Source organism: Papio anubis, chromosome 9 (assembly GCF_008728515.1).
Source record: "Papio anubis isolate 15944 chromosome 9, Panubis1.0, whole genome shotgun sequence".
NCBI lineage: Eukaryota > Metazoa > Chordata > Mammalia > Primates > Cercopithecidae > Papio > Papio anubis.
This window is the reverse complement of record NC_044984.1, coordinates 126,732,702-126,759,034: the sequence shown is the minus strand read 5'-3', so window position 1 is coordinate 126,759,034 and position 26,333 is coordinate 126,732,702. Positions and strand designations below refer to the sequence as shown.

General features: G+C 58.5%; 1 protein-coding gene across 3 annotated transcripts in view; it reads right to left on the bottom strand.

Annotated features, from left to right (window-relative positions):
* Nucleotides 1–347: 347 nt before the first annotated feature.
* LOC101013007 (polypeptide N-acetylgalactosaminyltransferase 9) overlaps nucleotides 348–26,333 on the bottom strand; it is an 80,306-nt gene continuing 54,320 nt past the window's right edge. The window contains exons 3-7 of one of the 3 annotated variants that reach the window (XM_009182089.4): nucleotides 22,255–22,421; nucleotides 20,394–20,568; nucleotides 16,431–16,628; nucleotides 5,708–5,825; nucleotides 348–5,072 (exon numbers count right to left, since the gene is read on the bottom strand). In XM_009182089.4, coding sequence (XP_009180353.1) covers nucleotides 5,016–5,072; nucleotides 5,708–5,825; nucleotides 16,431–16,628; nucleotides 20,394–20,568; nucleotides 22,255–22,421 — 715 coding nt within the window. In that variant the 3' untranslated portion in view covers nucleotides 348–5,015. Of the gene's footprint in view, nucleotides 5,073–5,546; nucleotides 5,826–16,430; nucleotides 16,629–20,393; nucleotides 20,569–22,254; nucleotides 22,422–26,333 lie in introns of those variants that run through there. The other 2 variants (XM_009182090.4, XM_021923181.2) reach the window with 2 other exon arrangements.

Sequence of the window (26,333 nt, the reverse complement as noted above, 5' to 3'; positions counted from 1 at the left end):
TTATTTTATTATACATTTTTTGAGATGGAGTCTCACTCTGTCACCCAGACTGGAGTGCAGTGGCGCAATCTCAGCTCACTGCAATTTCCACCTCCCAGGTTCAAGCGATTCTCCTGCCTCAGCCTCCTAAGTAGCTGGGTTTACAGGCATGCGCCATCACCACTGGTTAATTTTTGTATTTTTAGAACAGATAGGGTTTTACCATATTGGTCAGGGTGGTCTCGAACTTCTGACCTCGTGATGCGCCTGCCTCGGGCTCCCACAGTGCTGGGATTACAGGCGGGAGCCACGGTGCCCGGCCTCACGGTATTATTTAATCTGCCCAACCTGAGTCAAACAATCGTAGCCACGGGGAAAGAGGCCGTTTTATTGATTGAATTTGTTTCCATGATAGTACAATCTTTAAGGTGAACGGCAAGCTTACAGCACATAGGTTTTGAAAGGTGCAACTTAATAAACTATATATAAATTTTTAAAACTAGCCTTAAATCTTTTCTGTGAATAGAAGCCCCATGGGCAAAACACAAAGGAAACCAAACGAACCTCCAAAATAAAAATCCCATAACCTCCAAAATAAAAAACAAAGAAGCAGAAGGCTGGCCGAGCTCAGAGCCTCACACAACACAGTCCCTGGAGGTGCGGCCTGGCCTGAGGGCCGTGACGTCTCCGTGCGCTGCAGGAGCCGCTCTGCCACCGCGGTGCCAAAAGCAGATGCTGCTCGGGGATTCCTGGGCCAGGAGTCCTGCTCCGGGGACATTCCCAGCTCAGCCTCCTCAGACGCGATTTTCTCTTCTGTGAAGTGGGAACGTGAGTGGGGCCCATCTGCCCAGGGGCGTGGGGAGGATTAGCCGGGGTACGGAAGGAAAGGCACTCGGGTAGGGCCTGGCACATCGTCCACGCCCGCTGTTGGGTGACACGGATGCCGGTTAGTTCACACCGTGGCAGGTGCTGTGGGACCATGGTTTATGTGCCTTGTGACTCTCCTGCCCTCCGTGGGGCAGGCTGCGGCCCCATTTACACCGACGGAAACTGTCTCAGGCAGAGGCAGAGCAGGGGGAGGGCTGCACACTGTGGGACGCCCTCTGTTCCCCTGGGCCCCCCACTCACCCACCCAGGGTGGGAGCTGCTTGCTGAGGGCGGGTCCGAAATGGATGCGTCTGGATGAGCTGCTGCCGCCTAACGAGCTGTCTGGACCATGGGGCCGGACGCATCTGCCGCTTCTGTTAGGAGCACGGATTCTGTGGGTCACACACATGGAAAGGCCAGAGCGGGGACGACATCTTGCCTGTGGCGTCTGCGCTTCTGCTGGGAAGACTCGGAGGCTGGGGCCAGAATCCCCTGGAAGCTCCTTCATGTCCCTCTGGCTGTCGGCTGTGACCTTGGCGAGGGCGGGGCAGAACCCCTGGTCCCGTCTCTACCCGGCTGATGGGCTTCCTCACAGGAGGGCATCCCGGAGGTTCTGGGAGCACGAGGCGGAGGCTGTGTGTGGATTACGGCCCAGCCTCGAGGGTCACTCGGCACGGAGCCAGCTGAGCCCTACAGTGGACGGTCGCTCGGGCCGGCCCAGACTCACGGCGGAGGGGCCAGGCACTGTCTCTGCAGTCAGGGTGCGCGGACGAGGAGCGTGTGGGCCATGCAGTGGGAGAGCCTGCGGGTTGGGTGTGTCTGGTGGCCGCCTCGGAAGGCCCCGTCCACACAGTGTGTGCGTGGCGCAGTGACGTGGTCAGACTCGAGGCTGCTGCGTCTCTCCTGGGTCAGGCACCGGAGGGACCCAGGCACTGGTTGGTGTTCAGGGACCTGGTGTGACCCGGGAGTTACAAACACCAGGTGAAGCACCTGCACTGAGGGCCGCCCCTGGCGTCTGCGGCAGAGACGGTGCCACCACCATTTTTCACTGTGTCTTCTTCCCGCTGTTGGCATTAGGAACCCCCAAGTGCTTGTAAATGAAAGTGCCTGCGTCCACGTTACACGTCCCTACTCCGCATCTGAATGTACCACGTTACGGGTCCCTTCTCCGCATCTGAATGCGCCACGTTACAGGTCCCTTCTCCACATCTGAATGTACCTGCGTCCACGTTACACGTCCCTTCTCCGCATCTGAATGTACCACGTTACACGTCCCTTCTCCGCATCTGAATGTACCACGTTACACGTCCCTTCTCCGCATCTGAATGTGCCACATTACAGGTCCCTTCTCCGCATCTGAATGTGCCTGCGTCCATGTTACAGGTCCCTTCTCCACGTGTCCCATGTGACCGCACGTTTTCCGGGCTGGACCCACAGGCTAGAGTATTTGGTGACAGCCTCTGGCCTTCAAGGCCGCTCCTGTGAGCCGTGGTCAGGTGGTCCTATCTGGTTGGTTGCACCACGTCTCACAGGCTTCTGTGTCTCCCGGGACTGGACCCAGCACCCTGGGCCCCCAGATCTTCAGCCTGGAGGGGCCCTGAGGCTGTCATGGCACCCACTGCCCTCCGGACTCTCGGGAGACCCAGGGGATTAGCGGTGAACAGCCAGGAAAGGCCTCCGTGCTTGGGCGTTCCCAGGCATGGGCCTGGGAAACCCGGGTGCACAGGGCAAGTTCTCTGTCGTGGCTCCACTCTCGGGTCCCCAGAGCCACTGAGCCAAGCCCCCTGCTTCCCCTGGGCCGGACACTGCTTCCTCGGGCTTCCCACTTCTTCAGGAAGTTCAGCTTCAGGACTGCAAGGTGGAAACAGAATCGGCTTCTCCTCCTTCATCCCCGGGTCCCTCCAGAGGCTCCAGTGCTCCCTACTCAGATCCTAACTCATCACAACCACACAGCAACACACAGCACATCTCTATTAGGAAGAAACTGTGCCCTAAAAAAACATGCTGGAGGCTGAACCCCCGACACTCAGAATGTCGTCTTATTTGGAAATAGGGTCTCTGCCATGATAACTAGTTAAAATGGGGTTGTCAGGGTGGGCCCTGTCCAGTGTGACTGGTGCGCTTATAAAGAGGGGAAGACAAGCCCGGAGGGAAGATGATGGCGGACACTGGGGGAAGATGGCAGCCGGTGCCTGGGGCAGCGAACCCGGGAACGCTGGGCAGCCCGCAGCACCTGAAGCTGGAAGGGGTAGGATGGATCCTCCCCGGAGCCTCTGACCGCCTGGCCCTGCCCCCGCCTGGATTTCAGCCTTCCAGACTCCAGAGCAGTGAGAGGATGAATCCCTGTGGCTGTAATCCCCGCAGTCTTTGCTATTTTGTTCCTGCCACCCCCGAGACGAACACGCCCAGGATCTGCGAATCCTGCACTGACCTCCAGGGCAGCACCTCCGTGTTAGAGACGGGGCTGACTAGCGGTGACAGACCCAGACCAGCTGGGGCTTAGCTCCCGCCTGGGTGCCCCGGCTCAGACACACCCATTCTGCCTCCGTGGGGTCCCTGTGAAGGGGGCTCACTGACCCCGGGCAGGCGCCTGCAGGGCCATGGGGGCAAAGAAACTGCATGGGCAGCACCTGGCTCACGGCAGGGACTTGGCTGCCAGCGAGTCTCACACACCCGGCCTCAAAAGCTTCACAGCAACCCCTGCAGGAAGGGGGTTCTCCAAGCGGCGTCCTCGGCACCCCACACCACACACAGCCTTTGAAAGCCTCTGCCACGAGGCCTGCACAGCTCTCATCAAGCCTCCTTTCACGGCTCGCCGAGCCCTGCCTGGTGTGACGAAGCCCTCAACGGAGGCAGTAGATTGGGCCGCGCCATCTCTAAGTCCAAACCCAATTTTATCTCTTTTCAGAATAAAATGATGCGTTGAACTTTTCTGCACAAAATACTCAGAAAGCAGATGGGGCAGCAGAGCCACGCTGGCGGATGGAGCCCCAGGCCCTCCTCGCGCCCCGGCCTCTCCGGCACAGTGACGGTGCCTGGGGCCTGCTCGGGGCTCTCTGTGACCCTGGCCAGCAACAAGCACCCCCTCCGGTTAAGCTGCAGCCTGAGATCCACGCTGCCCGGCAGGGGCTCTGGGGGCCGCAGGGCTGGTCCTGTGACAAGTGGGGGATTCCCAGGTCCTCCAGGCTCCTAGCACTCCACGTCTGGAAGCAGTGTCTCCTCACCTCGGTGGGCACAGCTATTTCCCAGCTGCACAGGCCCAACTGCAGGGCCTCCTGTGACCCCTACACCCCCTCGTTCCAACCACAAACCGCACGGAATTCATCCCCCTCACCCCCGTCTCCCTCCTCCCTGGTGGCCCGGAGCCCAGGTCTCCTGGCTCTGACTCGGGGTGAGGTCTCCAGACCCCCTGCGGTCTGTCCTCTGCCACCCCAGGAATCACAGAGGCCACAGGGGTCCCTGGAGGAGGACGCTGGGCCCACTCCAAGCTCCACCTCCCATTCCACCTGTAGCAGGAGTGGGTGGTACTGAGACGGCCCCAGGCCCTGCCTGCCCACCGCCTCCATTTCTTCCCTGCCCACTGCGGCTGCACCAGCCTCCGGCCTCTGGAGCAGCCGGGCCCTGAGCACAGTGCCACGAAGCCCCTGCCCCGCAGGGCGAGGGCCAGTCTGAGCTGAGGGGGTCCAGGAGGAGAACGAACTCGGCCACTCTGGATTCCCTCATTCGTAACTCAGCTTCTTCCAGAACTTTCCATCAGTTCCCTAAGCCACCGTGGGAGGTTTGAAATGGGGAAGAGGGTGGGACGGAGGGGCGGAGGCTCATGGTTCTCCCTCTGGGACAGGCCTCACTGGGTGGCCGGGCGGGCAGCCAGGGGGAGCCTGCTGGGCTGGCCTGGGCCTCCTGTGTTCCTGGAAGGCGTGGGGCATGGAGCTGAGACCTGCCCTCCGCAGGCCCCCAGTTCTACACAGGCCTTCCCAGCTGCACCCCAAGGGCCCCCCAGTACTACACAGGCTGCACCCCAGGTCCCTGCCATGGCTCCTCATGGGGACCCCAGGCACCCCCACCTCCCTCTGCACCCTGCCCTCCACAATGAGCCAAGACAGAGGCACAGAGGACGGCTTGGGGTCACCACCACTGCCCCCGCCCTCTGTGCCGAAGGACTCACTTTTCTAAGGTCCCAATCCATTGTCGCCTGGGGGCAATTCACATAACAGCAAAACACAGGGCTTGAAAAATAAAGTAGACGTGGGAAATGCCATCTTTTGTGATTCTACAGAATTTCTCAGCAACATTGCCACCAAACTTCTAGCGAGACTCAGGGTAGCCCCTTCTCTCTGTTCCCAACTCCAGCTCAGGGGCCGTGGGGGCCTTGGCTGCCCAGCTTGGCTTCCAGCTGCCTCGGCCCAGGCTCCGGAGAGGCCTCAGTGCTCTGAGCAGGAGCCCTGGACCTTACCCTGTCCCTAGACAGTGGTCGCACTTGCCTTCACCCCATCCCCAGATGCCACAGCCGCACTTGCCCTCACCCCCACCCCGTCCCGTCCCCGGATGCTATGGCCTCTTCGCCCTCACCCCATCCCCAGACGCTGCGGCCTTACTCACCCTCACCCCGTCCCTAGACACTGCGGCCGCACTCACCCTCACCCCGTCCCCAGACGCCGCGGCCGCACTCGCCCACACCCCCACCCCGTCCTGTCCCCGGATGCTATGACCTCTTCGCCCTCACCCCATCCCCAGACGCCGCGGCCGCACTCACCCTCACCCCGTCCCCAGACACCGCGGCCGCATTCGCCCTCACCCTGTCCTCAGATGCCACGGCCTCACTCAGCCTCACTCTGTCCCCAGACACCGTGACCACACTCACCCTCATGCCCAGCTCTACGTTCTCGCCACCGTACACCTCCATGCCAGGGTCTAGCAGCCCAATGTCTCCGAAGTACTCGCGGTCCACCACGAAGGAGCAGCCGATCATGGCCGGGGTCCTGGGAGGCAGAGATGGCGGCGTGAGGACCTCGCTGTGCAGGCCTGAGCCCTGCCTGCGGGGCCATGAGCCAGGAGAGCCTGGGAGATCCCGCCACCCCTCCCTGCTGTGCCTCCTCCCTGTGCACTCAGGTCCCTGTGCCCAAGGTGAGGGGCTGCTGCTCCTCCAGCCGTCAGGACTTGAGTCCCTGGAGCCTGGTGAAGCACTCAGCCCAGACAGCGTCCAAACACTGAACACCAATAGATGACAGAAACTGCATTGAATTCAGCTTAGTGTAGAGGTTTAAAAAAGAAGATCAGTTGGCTCACGCCTGTTATCCCAGCACTTAGGGAGGCTGAGGCAGGAGGATCACTGGAGCCTGGGAAGTTGAGGCTGCAGTGAGCGGCTATTGTACCACTACACTCCAGCCTGGACAACAGAGTGAGATCCTGTCTCCCCTCTCCCCTGAAAAAAAGATCTGTTTACCTAAGGAGCCCTGTGGTTGCCTTGAACATCATTTCCCAAGCTCGAGTGAGTCACTTGCCCACCTCCCCCATGCTTCATCCTAACTGTGTATCAGGAACCAGGGCTGCACTGGGCAGTTGCATAGGTTGTGCACTGCTCAACTCCACAGAGCCCTGTCAATGGCAGACTCTGAACACCACAGCTTGGAACTGCAAGTACACAGCCTGTGTAGCTACGTGTAACAGATTGCCAGCTGTACTATGCTTCCTGTAATAATTCTAAAATGTCAGCTGACTTAGCCTGGCCCCATCTCTGTGAAATCATGCATTGGTATGCTAGTTTTATTTTTTCTGATATGTATTGAGAGTGCCTTGGAGCTGCAAATCCCCCAGGAAGAGGCCGCATGGACAGCAGTGGTGAAGGCAGGATCTGCAGAGTGGAGCGGGAGGATAAGCTGGTGTGCCGTTGTGGGTGATGCCGCGGGCTCATTCATTCATCCCTCTTGGCTTTCTACTGGGTGCCTGGAAGGTGGCAGGGATTGAAAAAGAGGCAAGAAAGCCACATCTCCAGCAAGGAGCAGGCAGAGTCTGTGTGTTGTAAGGAAGGAGGAACTTCTCATCTTTGCTGAAATATTTTGCCTCAAAACAATTTCCATGTCCATGGAGGGCTTCATTTCTTCCGAGGCCTCAGGAGCTGTCAGAGGAAGCAGCAAAGCCTCAGGCTGTCCCCAGATGCCACGGCAGGCCGGCCAAAGGCCCCCGCAGCCACGGTCAAGGCCAAGGCCGCCCTGCAGGCCTTGAGCTTCTCCGATCCTCCTCTACGTGTCAGTGCATTCTTCCACAAAAACAACAGCAAAAAGTTGGCCTCTGTCATAATTTAAAAGAAGCAATTCTGTCCCCAATGACTTAGCCGTCAGGAATAAATGCCCATCAATTGTCCAAGAATAACAGGAGCATTAAAAAGAGATTATCCTTTTCTTTGTGCAAACATCCAATTTGTTCTGTCATTAGATTTCGGCCACAAACCTAACAGTGATGAAATTTTAATACCCTTTTTGATTTTTAATAGCAACGTTTGATTGGGTAAGTTATAGCTCATCGCTTACGACAGGTATCTCTCCCGTTTTCTTAACAACAACAATCATCTCGGGGTGATCTCTGATGAAGTGAAGAGCCAGCCAGATCCTCTGCCACGTCTGTTGTAGGGTAGTGTCGTTTCATTATTGCTCAGGGTTCTAAAATAAACTCACGAGACAAGGGAGGCAGCACCAGCTGGAACCGGATTGACCTGCCCGAGAAATGCTTGCGGTGATTACGGAAAAAGGCAGGGCGGAGGGTTCTGAGGCTCGCGTGGGAGTGCCTGTCACCGTGGAGACAGCCTTCCCTCGGGGCGGTTTTGCCGCACGCGGGGCACAGGAGTGCAGGGTGGAGGCCCCAGGTCCTGCCTGCTGGAGCTGCTCTGCCCAACGCCCGCGCCCGCCCTCCGGTTCTCAGCTTCCAGGGCCTTAGTCCAGCCGGACGCCTCTCGTTCTTGTTAGCATCAGAAGTGAGTCAGCCCGGCAGCCACGGAGGGACAGGTGGATACATGGAGAGTGGTCCGTCCAGGCTGTGGACCGCGATTCCGGTGGAAGGAGTGAGGCTGACACGGGTTGAGACGTGGAGGAACCTTGGAAACGTGGCACCGAGGGCAGGGAGCCAGGTGCAAGAGGCCGTCCCCCGTCTGCATGCAAGGAACAGAAGAGGCAACTCCACGGGGGCAGGAAGTGGATCGTGGAGGCAGGGGCTGGGGCCGGGGGAGGGGAGTCCACGGGGGCAGGAAGTGGATCGTGGAGGCAGGGGCTGGGGCGGGGGGAGGGGAGTCCACGGGGGCAGGAAGTGGATCGTGGAGGCAGGGGCTGGGGCGGGGGAGGGGAGTGGCTCCTTGTGGGTACGGGGTCCCCATGGGGAGGGAGGACGATGCTTTGGAACGAGACGGAGGTGGCGGCTGCGTGACACTGTGATGGTCTAAACGCTGCTGAGGCACGCACTTTAGTGTGGTTAATTTATGTTATGTGAGTTTCACTAAGGGCCCATTGAGTGCTCTGATCCTCCACAGACCCTGATAACAAGAAAAGCCATCATGGCCGGGCACAGTGGCTCACGCCTGTAATCCTAGCACTTTGGGAGGCCAAGGCAGGTGGATCACCTGAGGTCAGGAGTTCAAGATCAGACTGGCCAATGTGATGAAACCCCATCTCTACTAAAAATACAAAAAATCAGCTGGGCGTGGTGGTGCACACCTGTAATCCCAGCTACTTGGGAGGCTGAGGCAGGAAAATCACTTGGACCTGGGAGGCGGAGGTTGCAGTGAGCCAAAATCACACCACTGCACTCCAGCCTGGGCGACAGAGAGGGATTCCGTCTCTAACAACAACAACAAAGGCTCAGCTCATGCCTACGTAAGATGGCAAGGAGGCAGTGGGCGCTGCCCGTGTGGGTGGAGTCAGGACCCACGTTCCCGGAGGCCCACAGTGGGCCTGTCGTCTGCACACGTGCACAGGGAGGCCTAGTGAGCCAAGTGTCCGTGAACCTGGGATAGGAACATAAACAGCAGAGCATGTGTAAGACACAATCCACGGAGAAGCTGAGACAAGGGCACCGGAGCCACGTCCTTCCACACGGAGTTCAGAACACGTGGAGAATAATGCACACTGAAACCTCGCTGTGCAAGACCCACGTGGTGACCAGCACACGGTACATGTATGTGCAGATGTGCGAGCCACAAACGCATGGAAACATCACCTGAGAGCTTAATTATTTACATTTCTTTCACACTCATTTGGTTTTATGAATTTCAGTCAATACAATTTTAACTTTGGTTTCAGTCAACACTTGCCATCTTCAATCAGAGGCACTGAAACGAAAAGTTAAAATTAAAACTGGGGTACATTAAGGGTGGAAAGCGCAGGAAGGCACGTCCAGTTCACGGTGCAGGTTACGGGGCAGGAAGCTGTGAAACAGGCCGGGTGCTCTGCGTCTTGGGGGCTCCCAGCATCCGCTTTCTGGGGAGGGGTGTGGCCGCTTTCGGTTCTGTGTGGCTTGTCAATGGGGTTGGGGTCGCTGACTCCTTAAATCCTTGGAGCGCAGGGCCGTGCAAGCCCAGCTCTCAGAGGGGACTCCTCCAGCGCTGCGGGATCCTGCTGGGGCCTCCGGGCCCGCACCACCCTCCCAGGTCCTCTTCTGAGCGGGAGAGGTCTCCGGGAGAGCACACTCTTCTTTGTTCCTTGGATGAAGGAGAAAATCAGGGGTCTCCTGCCCGCAGGCCCAGCCCCCGGCAGGCAGGGCTCTGCAAGCTGGAGGGCCCTGGGAAATGGAGGCAGTGCTTGGGATTCCAGAGCTTTGGAGGGAATTTCTGAGTGGTTCTCCGCTGGGCAGGCCTGATGTCAGCATAGCCCTTGATCCTGGAGGGGCTGGTGGCATATCAGCAGCCTCTGGGCACCTACAGACTGGGGCCCCTCCTCCTGGAACACGTGTCCCCAGGTGTCCTCTGAAGTCACACCTGAACCAGCAGCCCCGATGAGGGCCAGCTCCCCGGGCCAGCTCCCCCGGCCACCCCCACCTGCCAGGCTGCCAGTCCTTCCCGTGTTCTCCCGCCTTGCTCACGTGTTGGAGGTGCCAGGTCTTAACTGGGATCCCAGGAATCCTCTGGGATGAGGATGGTCCCCAGCGTTTGTCCCGGGAGAAAGGAGCAGGGGAGCGGGAAGAGGAATAGAACAGGGTGGAGGCCAGCAGGGCAGCCACCTCCACAGGCCCAGGCAGCGAGGCCACACTCCTGCCCAGGACCGTCCCATTGACCGGCTCAGGTGCTTCAACTCTGCGGAGAGCAAAGAGGCCTCCGAGGACGAGCCACAGGCGGCTGTGAACGCAGGAAGGGCAGAGTCCCAGGCACGTGGGCGCCTCCCGCAGCCGCATGCCGGCTGTGACGGAAGGCCCTCCTGTCCTGCGGCCACCAACACTGACATTTAATGTTATTTAAAATCTGTGTCTAAGAAGGCAGAGAAGCACGTGCCACGTTTTAGAAAGAGTTTGCATCCACAATGGGAAAAGTGAAAGACTGTTCGTACTTAAAAAGTGAGGTGGCTAGCCCTGCGCCTGAAGGTCCGTTCCCCAGAGAGATCACGGAAACGCCGTCCGGAGCAGGGCCCCCTTCCTCTGCCCGGGGCGAGCATGTCAATGTCTTGGCTCTGCGGCCAGAAGCCTGGGTGGCAGCCACTCCACTCTGCGGTGATATGCAAATGAGAAAACATGGCCATGTGTCAATAAAGTTTTATTTACAAATACAGGACTGTGGGCCATGATTCCCTGACCCCTGCTGTACATCCTTGAAAATGCCCTCCACTGAGGCCAGGTGTGGTGGCTCACACCTGTAATCCCAGCACTTTGGGAGGCCAAGGCAGGCAGATCACGAGGTCAGGAGATTGAGACCATCCTGGCTAACATGGTAAAACCCCGTCTCTACTAAAATTACAACAAATGAGCTGGGTGTGGTGGTGGGCGCCTGTAGTCCCAGCTACTCAGGAGGCTGAGGCAGGAGAATGGTGTGAACCCGGGAGGTGGAGCTTGCAGTGAGCCAAGATCATGCCACTGCGCTCCAGCCTGGGCAACAGAGCAAGACTCCATCTCAAAAAAAAAAAAAAGAGAGAGAGAGAGAAAATGCCCTCCACTGCTTTTTTTTTTTTTTTTTAAAGACTGAATTTTGCTCTTGTTGCCCAGGCTGCAGTGCAAAGGCACGATCTCAGCTCACTGCAACCTCTGCCTCCTCTGTTCAAGCAATTCTCCTGCCTCAGCCTCCCGAGTAGCTGGGACTACAGGCACCTGATACCACACCCTGCTAATTTTTGTATTTTTAGTGAAGACGAGGTTTTGCCAGGCTGGGAACTCCTGACCTCAGGTGATCCACCCGCCTCGGCCTCCCAAAGTGTTGGAAATACAGGTGTGAGCACGGCACCCGGCTCCTCCGGGTTGTTTTTTAATGCCGCATATTTACTTTCATTTTGCGGTGCAATTCTACATATGCAAAGGAGAAAGATGAGGAGAATGTGTTCTGTTTCCAGCTGAGGATCGCAATTTGCCCTTTATTTTTCTCTCGTTACTCCTGATCCTCCAGCATGAGGGGAGGATTGACAGGACCGCTAGTTCACACTCCGTCCCCCAAAGCGGTGGCTTACTCACAGGGCCGTTGTTCACTCTGGTCCCCTGTGCCAGTGGAGTGATTCTGACGGACCGCTGTTCTACTCCGGGTCCCCAGGAGCGATTCTGACAGGACTGTTGTTCGTTACCCGGCCCCTGCAGCGAGGGAGCGACTGACAGGACTGTTGTCTGTTACATCCGTCCCCAGCGAGGGAGCATTCCTGACAGAAACGCACTATTGTTACTGGTCCCCTGTGCCAGGAGGGATATTCTGACGGACTGCTGTCTGTTACTCCGGGTCCTCTGTGCCAGGGAGCCGCATTCTGACAGGACCGTTGTCTGTTACTCCGGTCCCCTGTGCGAGGGAGCGATTCTGACAGAACGTTGTCTGTTACTCCGGTCCCCTGTGCGAGGGGAGGACTTTGACGGACCTTGTTCAGCATCTCGGTCCCCGGTGCTGCAGGGAGCTGTATTCTGGACAGGACTGTTGTTCAGCCATCCGTCCCCTGTGCGAGGGGAGCGATTCTGACAGGACTGTTGTCTGTTACTCCGGTCCCCTGTGCTAGGGAGCTGATTCTGGCCAGAACCGTTGTTCAGGTTACTTCCCGGCCCCTGTGTGCGAGGGAGGATTCTGACAGGACTGTTGTCACACCGCCGGGTCCTCTGTGCAGGAGCCATTCTGACAGGGCCGCTTTCCTGCTACTCCGGTCCCCTGTGCGAGGGAGCCATTCTGACGGGCTTTTCCTACTCCCGGTCCCCCAGCGTAGGGAGCGATTCTGGACAGGGCTGCTGTCCCAGCATCTCGGGTCCTCTGTGCGAGGGGAGCGATTCTGACAGGACCAAGCACTGTTACTCCTCGTCCCCATGGTGGAGCCATTCTGGACGGGTTCCAGCACGTGATTCCCGTGACCTCCAGTGAGTGGATTATTTCGACAGGGTTCTAAGACTCTGGTCCTCCTGGGGGCGCAGTTTGGACGAACTCACTCACATGAAGGTCAGGCAGGTAAAGTACAGGAGAGAAGAGGACTAGTTTCACGTGTTGAACATGATGGAATCAAAGACTTCATCTTCTTTTTCTTGAAATAGTCAATCCTCTCGGTCTATCGCTATCCTCCCTCTCTCCGTGAGGACCCAACTCTAGAGAAATATTCCCCCACGTGGAGCAGCGGCATCAGCAAACGACAAACAACACAGGACAGACAGGCTTGCTGGGCGTGGCTGTTGGGACTGGTGGTGACTGTGGCTCTGCTCTGTCCCCGGGAGCAGCCGCAACTCAGCTTCAGCTCATCGAGACTGAGTAAGAATCGGGGCCTAGAATCTTCCAATTTTCAAAGAGTAGAAATCATTTTCACGTAAAATAAGATTTCACGTGAAAATGATTAAGTATTGGTTCTGTCAACCAAGAATAAAATTCTAAGACCCCCAACCAATTGAATGGAGCCCCTTCTCAACCAAAGGCACCCCAAAGTAACCCAGGAAAACCAGCTCAGGTCCTGATGGGAAGGGGGTTTGGACACGCCCCCTCAGACCCTCCTCCCTTTGGAATTCAGGAACACTAAAACAGAGATGTTAAGTCTGACCAAACAGACTCTTTGTAGAGATAAAACGCATCCAAAATGACAGTTAACAGGCCCTGAAAGAAATTAAGTATTTTACCCCAAAATAGACTTCTCTGATATATTTTGAAATGACCTGCAATGCGGTCTCTTGTGGGGGACTCCACATTCCGTAGAGACTTCCTTGTCCTTTGGAGGTCTTTTCTGACCCAGATGAGATTAACCAGAAGTCTGACCCCTTTTTAAGTCTGATGAGAAACATTTACAATTTCTTCCTTCTGAAGCTCCTTCTGAAGCCCGATACCTGGAGGTTTCATCTGCATCATAAAACCTTGGTCTCCACAACCCCTTATCTTAACCAGACACTCCTTTCTACCGATGCCAGCTCTTTAGATAATAACCAGTTACCAGTCAGAAAATCTTTGAATCCACCCATGACCTGGAATTCCCTACTTCTGGTTGTCCTGCCTTTTGGACTGAACCAGTGCGCCCCTGACATGTGTGGACTGATTCCTATGTCTCCCTAAAACGTATAAATCCAGCGGGCTGCACGCCTGCACGCTGAGCATGGAAGCAGGGGCGCCGGCCGCGACAACACCACGTGGACCCGAGTGCACCTTTGCGATCGTCACACTGGGCGTCCACTATGGAAGTTGTCCTGGAACTTCCAAGGTGGCCTCGTCTCGTTGCGGCTGTCTGCTGTTTCTGTCCCCATGAGGGAGGGCGAAACCCTGAGCTCAGGCAATCCCCCCACCTCGGCCTCCCAAGTGTCGGGATTACAGGCATGAACCACCACACCTGCCTTAGTATTTCATTTATTCTTTATAATCAACTTTGGGGGGTGAAATTTATATAAAATGAAATGCATCCATGTGATATTTGCATTTTGGTCCATTCTGACTGATGGAGACCCCATCCTTGTCCAGGAGAGGACACTGCTGGCCCGGAACTGTCCCAGGCTCCGTCCCTGTGAGCCCCGACCCTCGGCCTCTGCCCCAGGATGAGTTTTGCCTTCCGTGGAATTCTGTGTGCAGGAATCACGCAGAAACTCTCTTCCATGTGTGGCTCCCAGGCTCAGCACAAGCCTCTACATCTCACCATGTTGTTAGATGTGGAAGGGTCCGCTCCTCCCTGTTTCTGAGTAATCCGTGATGCGAGTGGAGTCTGCCCTGCTCAACCATTCACCTGGACAGGAGGTTATCAGGGGAGTAAATGGACTGAATGGAAAGAATGGAAGAAGGTTCAATGGAGGAAGGGGGGAGGGGGCATGGAGGGGGGGACAATGGAAGGGACTGGAATGGACGGAATGGAGGGGGGGGAATGGAGGAATGGAGGGGGGGGACGGAATGGAGGGGGGATGGAGGACAATGGAGGGGAATGGAAGAATGGAGGGGGGACCGGAGGGACACCGGACACCGGACACCGGAGGGGACACCGGAGGAATGGAGGAGGACACTGAGGGAACACCGTGGAGGGGGGACACTGGAGGGGGGGACACTGGAGGGAGGACACTGGACGGGGACACCGGACACGGAGGGGGACAATGGAGTGGAATGGAGGGAGGGAACACCGGATGGAATGGAGTGGAGGAGGACACCGGAGGGGGGAGGGGGACACCGGAGGGACCGGAGGAATGGAGGGACACCGGACACCGGGGGACACCGGAGGAGGGGATGGAGGGGGACACCGGAGGGGGGGACACCGGACACCGGAGGGGGTGGACACCGGATCGGACACCGGAGGGAATGGACACTGGAGGGAGGGACACTGGACGGGGGGGACCGGAGGGGAACCGGAGGGGGGGGGACACCGGAGGACCGGAGGGGAATGAATGGGACCGGAGGTGGACACCGGAGGGAATGGAGTGGAATGGAGGGAGGAGGGAATGGAGGGAATGGAGGGGGGGACACCGGAGGGGGGGATGGAGGGGGAATGGAATGGAATGGAGGGAATGGATGGAGGGGGAATGGAATGGAGGGGGGAATGGAATGGAGGGGGGGACACCGAGGGGGGACTGGACACCGGAGGGGAATGGACAATGGATGGAATGGAGGGAGGGGGGACCGGAATGGACACCGGACGGGGACCGAATGGACGAATTATCACTGAGGGACACCGGGAGGGACTGAGGAACACCGGGAGGGGACACTGGAGGGAGGACACTGGAGGGGGGACACTGGACGGGACACTGGAGGGGGGACAATGGACGGGGGACAAATGGAGGGGGACACTGGAGGGAGGACACTGGAGGGGGACGGGGGGACACTGGAGGGAGGACACTGGAGGGGGGAACACAAGGAGGACACTGGATGGACACCGGAGGTGGACACCGGAGTGGAGGACACTGGAGGGGACACTGGAGGGGGGGACACTGGAGTGGGGGGGGGGACACCGGAGGGGGGACACGGGAGGACACCGGAGGGAGGACACGGAGTGGAGGGACACCGGAACACCGGAGGGAGGGACACTGGAGGGGACACCGGAGGGGACACCGGAGGGTTTAATGGAAGGAAGAAAATCTGTGCTGATTCACAGTCCTGCCAGTCACGTCCAAGAGTTGCATCTGTGCCGTGTCCTTGTCAACACTTGGTATTGTCAGCCTGCATCTTTCAGCCACCCCAGTGGGCACGGAGCCCCACCTCACTGCGGGTTGAATTTGCCTCTCCCTGGACCGTGGGGAGCACCTTTCATGAGCTTTCTGGCACAGGCCAGTCTTCTCCTGGGTAGTGTCCGGTCACGTCACTGCCTGTCCTTTAGCTGAGAGTTGGAACGGGGGGTTTCAGCAGCTGTCCAGGTGGTGGCTATGAGGAGCAGTGGGCAGCCATGCCCTGAAGACTCGATGGGGCCAGTGAGCCTGCTCCTGCTGCAGCTCAGGGCATCCAGAGCCTGCAAAAAACTGTGGGAGGTGCCTCCCATTGCGTTCTCTGAATTCACTCATTTTTAAAATGTCAAACGCAAGGCAATCCTGACACAAGGCGATCCTGACACAACACAATCCTTTTCCTGCTGATTGGGGATTATCAAGTGCATTTTGAATGAAGAAAAATAACCTTCAAGCCGTTAGTCCCGGCTCCAGTGAGCCCCGAGGGCTGCATCTGCATCTCTGTGATACAGACAAGCTCTGTGTGCCAAGTTTTTATGGCAAAGGCCGGGGGCCCCAGCACCTGGCCCAACCCTCACCATGGTCTCTGCGAGGGCCCTGCACCAGGCTGTGCTTGCTGGGGGACGTCCCCCGCCCCTGTCCCCCCCCCCGCGTCCCCAGCCTCCTCCCCCGTCCCCAGCCCCCGTCCCCCTCCCCTGTCCCCCGCCCCTGTTCCCCGCCCCTGTCCCCCTCCCCCATCCCCAGCCCCCGTCCCCAGCCCCCGTCCCCCGCCCGCCTCGCTCTGCTCCGCTCCTTCCCGGGCAGGGCCGCCCTCAACCCCTGCTGGGGCAGCTCACCTGATGGGCGCCGACTCATCGCCGCGGTCCAGCCAGTCCTGCGGGGGGATGATGTACATGCACCAGAGGCCCCAGTTGTAGCCGTGGGCAGCGTTGGCGTACTGCTGCACCTCAAACGTGCTGTACTTGATGTTGTCTATGGCTGGCAGCACGATGCGACGCCGGTCCTCTCGGATCCGAGACAGTGCGGGCTCCGCCCTGCGGAGGCACAGCCGTGAGTGGGGGCGGCCCCAGCCCACCGCACTCCCTGAGGAGGGTCCACTCGCCCACAGGGAGGGGAGGCCAGGCCCCACCTGGTCTGCATCCAACCCTGCCACCCCCTGCTGCCACCGCCTCACTTGGAAGCCCCAGGGCCCCTCTCAGCAGCAGACCCACCCTGACCAAGGCCTCATCCCTGCTGGGGCAGCCCCTCGAATGCTCCCGGCCCCTGGGGGATGCTGGCACTGGCCACGCTGGCCCAGCTGCAGCGTCTCTGAAGGGCTGCCCAGGGGTCCACAAGAGGTCAGCTATGTCCATCACGGGCTCCCCAGCTCAGTCTTCCTCTCTGCCCAGCCCAGAGTCCCTCCTCTCCTTTCTTGTTCCTGTGGGAGCTACATTCATTTGCAAGAATTAATTGAGGATCTACTATGTGCCATGCCCTGTTCCCACAAATTGGAACACAATCATGAACTAAGGAATAAAAACAATCCGTGTCATGGGGAGCTCACACAGTGTGGGATGGAAAAGCCACCAGGCACCGCTGTGCAGCGTGGAACCTGTGCAAGTGTGCAGTGGCCCCGCTCCAGGATGGGACAGAGGATGAGGTATAAGCAGTCATGGATGTGGTAGAAGGGGCTCACAGTTTTAAGTAGGGCTGCCCTGGGTAGTGACTGGCAGGAGGCGTAGAGGGAACAGCAGTTGCACCGAAGCCCCAGCGTGGGCCTGATGGGCCTGCAGGGCTGGCCAGAAGGCTGGACAGAGCGATGGCGCAGTCGGGGGTGAGGAGGGCAGGGAGGAAGGTGAGCAGAAGCGGCCTCCGTGGGCATCAGCTCAGTCTGCGATTCCCCATCCTAGGAAGCAGGTGAGACACCATGGTCTACCGAAAGGTGAGACGGCTGCAGAGGCCCGCCATCCATGCTGGAGTCCCACGGGGCTGCAGCCACCTAGCCACCAGCTGACACAGAGCCCAGAGGCCGCAGTGAGGGGCAGGACGGCCTGAGGGCAGATTTGGGTCAGCTCAGGCAGGGCCGGTGTGGGGAGCGGCGAGGCCCTGACCCTGCCTGTGAGACCACGTGGCTGTCCTCACCCCTCCTTCCCATCCTTCTGAGCGTGAGGCCTGGTATTTACCTGCCTTTCAGCTTTGTGAGGAGGATTAATTAATTACTGTTAGCAAAGTGCTTCAGAGATGAAAAGCTCCCTGGAAATGCCAGGTCTGCTAATAAGGCAGAATCCTTTGTGGAGACAGTTATGGGAGCGGTTGCTATTTACAGAAGGATAACTGGGTTTTCAGTTGTGAAAATTAAAGTTGCACTGGTTTAAAATTGCATTTTGGCCGGGGGCGGTGGCTCACACCTGTAATCCCAGCACTTTGGGAGGCCGAGGTGGGTGGATCATGAGGTCAGGAGGTCAAAACCATCCTGGCTAACACAGTGAAACCCCGTCTCTACTAAAAAAAAAAAAAAAAAAAAAAAATTAGCCAGGCCTGGTGGTGGCACCTGTAGTCCCAGCTACTCAGGAGGCTGAGGCAGGAGAATGGTGTGAACCCAGGAGGCGGAGCTTGTAGTGAGCCGAGATCGCGCCACTGCACTGCAGCCTGGGTGACAGAGCAAGACCCTGTCTCAAAAAGAAAAATTGCATTTTGACATGACAGACGCAAGGCTCCCCCACATGCCCTCAGGCCTCGGGGAGCTTACGCAGCGTCAGAGCCACTGAAAGGCTGCGGGTGTAGTTGTGCAGTGCACAACCTGTGCGACCATGTGGGGTGACCCTGAGGGGGGCAGGCAGTGGAACACAATTCATGCACAACACGTCAGAAGCTGATGAACATTGAGGGAAAGGGGAGCACCCGGCGGAGGAGCGAGGAAGGGGCAGGCAGGGCACAGGGCAGAGGAGGCAGCGTCTCATCAGAACAGCGCCAGCTGGGGGCTGAGATGCCCCAGGAAAGCCGAGTGTGAGGCGAGAAGCCTGAGAGGTGCCAAGTCCCCGCTCAAACCTGCTGATGCTGTTACAGAAACCACAGGTTTTCAGAAGCCCCAAAACGCCAGGTTCCCCGGGGACCCAGCAGGAGGCCTGGGTCACACGCAGTGGGGTGTCCCAGCCAACAGTGACAGTCCCCGGCCTCCGTGTAACCCTGAGATTGATCGTCAGCTGCCGCTTCCCACCAAAGTCCCCTGCGGCAACCACAGCTGGCACTTCCCTGAGTTTAGAGTTTAGAAAAATGAGTCAGGAGAGTTGATATAAAATCTTCAGTTTTGGTTTCTCCAGGAAGTGGGGAAAATGGCCTCCAGGGTCTTCCCTGTGGTTGGGTGGAGAGGGGCGGGGCCTGGCCCGGGGGCGGGGCACACAGCCCTGTGCATGGTGGGGGCGGGGCCTGACCCGGTGCTGGGCACACACCCCTGTGCATTGTGGGTGCGGGGCCTGGCCCAGTGCGGGGACCACACCCCTGTGCATTGTGGGTGCAGGGTCTGGCCTGGGTGTGGGGCACACACCCCTGTGCATTGTGGATGCAGGACTGGCTGGGGTGCAGGGCACACACCCCTGTGCATTGTGGGTGCAGGGTCTGGCCTGGGTGTGGGGTACACACCCCTGTGCATTGTGGATGCAGGACTGGCTGAGGTGCAGGGCACACACCCCTGTGCATTGTGGACGGAGGATTGGCTGAGGTGCGGGCACACGCCCCTGTGCATTGTGGGTGCAGGACTGGCTGAGATGCAGGGCACACACCCCTGTGCATTGTGGGTGCGGGGACTGGCCTGGGTGTGGGGCACACACCCCTGTGCATTGTGAACACAGGACTGGCTGAGGTGCAGGGCACACACCCCTATGCATTGTGGGTGCAGGGTCTGGCCTGGGTGCAGGGCACACATCCCTGTGCATTGTGGGTGCAGGGCCTGGCCTGGGTGCCGGGCACACACCCCTGTACACTATGGACCCCGTAGGTGCCCTCTGTGGGGCTGGCTTTGGGGTTTGGATGGGGGCATCCTGAGCTGCCCCAACTCTAATGACAAGAGTCCTTGCACAAGGCAGGGATGGGGAGACAGACACAGGGAGGGCGTGGGGGGTGGGGGGGGGCTGCAGCCTCCAGGAGCTGAGAGAGGTGGGAGGGATCCTTGCCCGGAGCCTCTGGGGGAAACTCGGCCCTGCCCACACCTTCAGGTGAAGTCCTGCTGCCCTGAGCTGCCCAGCAGGGGTGCTTTGTGCTGGTGGCCCCAGGACTCCATACACAAGGTGACCCTCAGCCCAGGACCTTCACGGGTGAAGCCCGAACTCACTTCCCACGCCCCTCGCACTCGGCTCAGGCCTCCAGGGCACCTGTGGCCACCTCCAGTGACTGAGCAGGGCCTGAGAGGCTGGACGTGTACACCTCAGCCCCACCCCACCTGATCTGAGGTTCCTGCCCCACAGGGGACACACAGTACCCGAGACTGCTGCAGTCAGGACGGGGTCACGTTCTCCCGGGGCAAGGTGGGCACAGACCAAGCCTCACACACGTGCCTCAGAGCTTCTAAGAACCGTGTCCTTGGGTGCGTGCTGGGCCTGCCCTCCAGTGGTTCTGCATTCGGGAGCTGGACACGGAGAGGCCGCAGAGGTAACCGAACAGGTGGACTCGGTGGTGGCTCTCAGCCCCAGCTCCTGAAGGCTACGGTGGGTACCCCAGCCCCGGGGCCAGCCCAGCGGCCAGGCTGCAGCAGCACAGCGGCTGAGGAGGGGGCTGGTGGAGGGAGACCCGTTGAGACCGGCTGTCCAGCCTGTTCCGGCCCTTACCAGCCCGTGTTGAACTCGACATGGGCATCGAAGAAGCCGACGACTGGGGCAGTGGCTGCCTTCCAGCCCTGCAGCCGGGCGCGGATCAGTCCTTCCCGCCGGCTATTGCGGACGATCTTCACGAGGCCCGGGTACCGCTTGTTGACATACTGGTCCAGATTGAACTTGAGCTCCACTGAGGAGAGACAAGACATCAGCACGCTGGCAGGTGCCGCAGGCGCCAGCCACCAAGACCCAGCGTGTTCGCGCGTCTTCGCCGTGGATGGTGTCTTGTGCAACGTTCTCTTTAGGACCTTTAATTGAGCGCACGCCAGGTTCAGCGCGGGAGGTCAAGAACTTGTACCTCAATGACGCCGACATTCTAAGGGAGACACAGCAAAACGCGGGATACATTACCAGACCAGGCAGCAGCCCGTGCTGCAGAGACGGGAGACACAGGGCTGAGCAGTCAGCCGTGAAAAAACCAAGTCCATAGATGGATGGGTGGACACACAAATGTATTCTCCGCGCAACGTGAACTGCTCGCCAAGTCCATGCATGGATGGTGGACACAATAAATGTGTCTCTCCAGAATCTGGAACCAGCCTCAGCCGAAGTCCATAGATGGATGGTGGACACACAAATTGGTCTCTCCATGCACCCGAAGTTCAGCCAACGGCGCATGGATGTGCGAATACACAAACGCGATCTCCACGAATGGAACGTGCTCAGCCAGTCCATGCAGGGACACAACGTATCTCTCCACCTAAACGGAACCAGCTCAGCCGAGTCCATAGATGGATGGGTGAACACACAAATGTGGTCTCTCCATGCAACGAAACCGGCTCAGCCAAGTCCATGCATGGATGGGTGGACACACAAACGTGGCCTCTCCATGCTGGAGGCAGGGTGTCCTGATGGAACTCCCTGTGGCCAAGGGCAAGACACAGGTAGCCAAGCTGGACTGACGGGTTCCTCCCACACCACCCCTGCAGGAGATAGGGGCTCAGCGCGGCCACGCCATTCAGTCCTCCGCACACAGACCCCGGTGTCCCGTGCACCCCACGGGGGAGGCTCCTGTCTGTAGAACGGCCAGAGCTTGCCCCACAGCCCCACGGTACAGCCTTCTGCCTCCACAAGGGGTTGGGAAGGGCCTGCCCATGTTTCCCTCCATTTCCGGAGGGAGTGTCATGGCTGTGGGCTCTCTGCTCTGCGCCTGGGAAGGGCAGATGGGGGACAGGCCTGGGGCAGTGCCAGATCCTCGTTTGGCGTTTCAAGCCTGTGTGCCAGAAGGTCTGAGCAGTGCTGCCCTCAGGGCACCTGAGGCTGAGGAGGGTGGCGCTGAGGAACCACGGAGCTTGGGCTCCAGCCGCCAACTCCGTCCAGCCAAGCTCTGGTGCCTCTGTGGGCATGAGAGGCGGGAGGTGGCACCTGGGAGAGCTCAGCTCTGCTGGCCTCTGTGGAGGGTGGGGTGGCTGACCCCAACTTCATCTCCACCCGGAGCCTGAGAGGGGAGCTTGTCTGGAAGCAGGGACTTTGTAGACGTATCCGGTTGAGGATCTTGAGATGAGATCCTCCTGGATTTGGGGTGAGCTCTGAGTCTAGTGTGGGTCCTCATGAGAAGAGGAGAAGATGCAGACACAGGGGGAGAGGCTGTGTGACCGAGGCAGAGAGAGGCACGGGCAGCCACACAGTGGGGACAGCATGTACGAGTTATGACAGAGGCTGGAAGGCAGGAGGGACCCCCGTAGCTTTAGAGCCCCGTGGACAGACGGGGTGCGGTCCTCTGTCGCTCCGTCCCAGAAGGCTCCACCCAACCCCAGCTCAACCCAGCCACAGGAAGCCACCCTGTGAGCACCGTGCTGAGGCCGCGCCCACTCACCATTGTCACTGTTGTCGTCCACCAGGATGACCTCCTTGAGGAGCTGGGAGGGCGTGTGGTTGACCACGCTGTGCACGGAGCGCAGGATGACTGACAGTGCCTCGTTGACGAAGATGAAGACCACGGAGACCTGGGGCAGGTCCTGGGCGTAGCTCATCTGTCTGCACCTGCAGGAGACACGGTTTGGGGTGTGGTCAGGGTGGGGTGCACGGGACACTGGGAGCCAGGTGCACCCTTCGAGGGCTACTGGACAAGGCCTTGACCCTACAACCAGATGCCAAGGGTGTACAGGGGTTAGAGCTGTTCTAGAAAGAAACTAGTAACAGTAACACGGCACCCAGCACACACACAGCCCCTGTGCCCACCCTGTCCTCGCAGCAACCTCAAGAGATGAATGTCCCCGTTCTACAGACAGGAGCCTCCCCCGTGGGCCATGAGTGCAGGTGCTGGGATTCCAACCCCAGCTGTCAGCTTCAGGAGCACGTTGGGGACGGCGCTGCTGGGCACAACTGAGGAGCCAGGCACAGCCAAGGAGCCAGCCACCCACATGGCCACTTTCCACCCTGGCTAGCAGCTAGTTCCGAGCCTCTGGTGAGAATTTCAAAGGGACGAGGGCTGTGCGTCACCATCACATTTATCTGGACTGTGGTGCTCAGCGAGGGAGATTTCATCACTCAGAAAAATGCATTCTGACAAGAAGACTTCACTCCATTAGTCTGTAGAGGAAAAAGCTTGGATCACACAATTTTCATGAACTTGCAAAATGTGTAAAACAAAAAATCCTGAGAAAGGAAATAGATCTTAGGACGGACTGCGGGAGCGGCTGCAGGTTGGAGAGGAGATGTTTTGGGGTTGTGGGGGCAGAGGCACTCCCAGAGCCCAGCGGGAGAGGGGCAGGGCTGCTCAGAAAGCCTGGGACCAGCCCTGTCCCACGGGGCGGCCCCTCACCGTCCCCAAGCGCACGCCCTGTACCTGTTTGTTCCTGCAGGTCTATCTCCCCCCCATGACCAGAACGTGAGCCCCCGACAGCAAGCTCCTTTTCTGTCCCGTTGACAGCTCTATACCAAGAACCCAGGCTGTGCCCGGCACACAGCAGGTACTTTATAAACATCTGTGTAATGAGGGGACAAATGAAGACTCAAGGGGCCCCACAGGCACCAGCTGGGCCCGTGAAGTACTCATGCCTGTCCCCGATGCCTCCTCGGAGCAGTGGAGGAAGCCGCTGGCCTTGGGGACAGTGGTGGACTCCACCCCTTCTTTCTCCCTCCATCACTAGGTCAGGAGGCGTCTCGGGCCTGGCTGCGGGGCCACATGCACCTGTGCTGAAGAACTCACAAGCAGCAAGGACAAGGGATTTATGGCGTGAGCATTCCCGGGGGCCTCTAGCCTTTTCAGACTTTAGAGCAAGGGCGGGTGGGGGCAGAGAATCCCTGTCATCTACTCATTCTCAATGACCTCTCATTTGATTTAGAATCCGTGTCTGGGACCCACTCCTTGCCCCAGGATATCGACGGCCTTTTATGGATGGATCTCAGCGGCCACTCGCTTTATAAACAAGCTGCCTGCATGGAACAGGCTTCCCTGCAAGCTCATGGCCGCAGGTTTGAGGGATGGACGCAGAGGCCCCCGGGACGCTGGCCATGCTGGGGAGCGTGTGAGGTGCCCAGGAGCGATGAGGGCAACAGAACCTTCCAGATGCACCCTCTGCTGTCCGCTCAGCAGGAACACGGAGAAGCCGAGCCGGGCTGGCCTAAGCAGAAAGGGGGTTGGTAGCTCATCCGTAGGAAAAGTCCAGGTGGGTTCGGTTTCGGGCCAGCTTGACCAGGGGTCAAAGCTCGTCAGTGGGACACGGGCCTCTGTCTGCCTCTCTCGGCTCCAGCCTTCTGGCTCGAGTTTAATCTCAGGAAGGCCTGTCCGCGTGGCCGGAGGCCGTGTCCCCGCAGGTCCGGACCTTCCAGGGGTTTGAGTCCAGGGCAGCAAACCCACCTGTCTTCCCAGGACACGCCGGAAAACATCCCTGTGTCTCCCGGGCTCTGACTGGGTGACGTGCCCTTCCCTGAACCAATCGCTGTGGCCAGAGGAAATAGGGCGCTCTGATTGGCTTATGCGCCATTGCGTCATGCACCAATCACTGTGGCCAGAGGAAATAGGGCGCTCTGATTGGCTTATGCTCCATTGCGTCATGCTGGGCTCAGCGCCTGGCGGGTGGGGCTCCTAGAAGTGGGGCCTGCGGATGGTGGACCAGCCGTCAGCAGACGTTCCTGACGGGGAGCAGCGCCAGCGTGTGATCCAGGTTCGAGCCCAGGCGCCCACAGGTGAGACCGACAGCCGTTGGGAGCCTCAGTTCTCCGGCACAATGAGGATCCCAACCGCGTCCGCCTCGCAGGTGGTGCGAGGGAGATCCTGCCAGGTCATTTCCACACGCGTGGAGTTGAAGTGTTTTTATTTAACCCCCTGTCACCCACCGGCTGGCAAATGGAAGACAATGAAGACCAGGATGACTTTTCCAAATCTCACTTTTCTGCAACGCTCAACCCAGCCCCAAGAAACAGATAAAGGAGCTCAAAGATTTTCCAACAAGTCCAAAATGCCCATCAATGAGGAAGGCGAGTCGCTCACCCTGAAGTTCAGCCCCCAGCCTTGTCCTCCTGCGCGCCTGCTGGGGATGAGGGAGAGCCAAGGGGAGCAAACGACGGCTGGGCCGGTCCTCCCTGAGGAAGCCCTTTCTTCCGTGGTGGGCTGAACGGTGTCCTCCTCCCGCGACCCAGGACATGGTGTCAGCAGGACGTGGCCTCTGTCTCCGACCTCGGAAACACGTGTTCTGGCCCGGGTTTAATCTCGGAAGGGCCTGTCCTCACGTGACTGATTGCAAGTGGGATCTTCGCAGAGGTAGTTAAGTTAGAGATCCTGAGACGACCTTGAGGCAGGGTCGGTAGGGGTGGGGAGGCCACACTGACGTCCTTGTTCCCTGTGTGAAGCCCCCCTGCCTAGTAGGGGCCCGGAAAAGAGAATGAAGGTACTTATTCCTGATGTAGCTTCCCCAATCTCCAGCCAGTCAGCACCCAAAGTCCACGAAGCTCTTAGTCACACATTCCTGCCTTGGAGGGGCCAGGGGCATCTCCAGGAAGCTGTACGCACAGTTAGGCTCCAAGTTCAGCTTACAGGGACCTTTCTGTCATTTTAATAGTAAGAGATACACCCCCAGTGAGGATTCCATATGTAATGATACAGGCAGTGTGTGTTGGAGCACTTAGGTACTGGGCATGTGCACCAACTGCAGGCCTATCTGTTCCAGCACACAATAACACCTGACCTCACTGCATTTCATCAAACAGGCAAGGCACAGCCAATCCAGGTCTGTCTTGCCTTACAATGCCTGACTCATACCGTATTTCAAGGCGAACAGAACAGCAGAGTCAGTCCACAGGCCTGTCTGGGGTTTTCTTGCACCAACCAACTCACTGTATTTAATGAACACGAGATGCATTGTTAAATCGCAGGCTCTGTCTGCCTTTACACATGTGAGCTCAAATGGGTGATTACGAAGCTCATACACACACACAGCCAACCACAGGCCTGTCTGCCTTTACACGCCTGACCTCACCGTATTTCATGGACGCGCACACACAGCTAACCGCAGGTCTGTCTGCCTTTATATACCCAACCTCACCAGAGCCATGAACGCAGCACAGCTCTACCATGAAAGGACTCCCCTCAAGGCACCAGGGCTGCTTCTCTCCTCCAGAGGGCTGCTTTCCGGCACAACTGACAAACTTCTTTGCCTACTTGTGCTTTGGACTTGCTCTCAAATTATTTTGTGCTGCAAAGTCAAGAACCTGACCCAGCCACCCACTGACGAAGAGATCATCTTGGATTTAGGGTGAGTCCTAAATCCAACAGTGTCCTTAAAGAGAGGGCAGAGGAAACGCAACATGGAGGCCCAGGCAGGAGGCCGATGGAAGCCCGGGAGGCTGAGACTCAAATGCCGCGACCCGCGAGCCCAGGGTCTGGAGCCGAAGCAGAGGCAGGAAGGATCCTCTGGAGGGGGCACAGCCCTGAGCAATGAAAAAAAAAAAAGA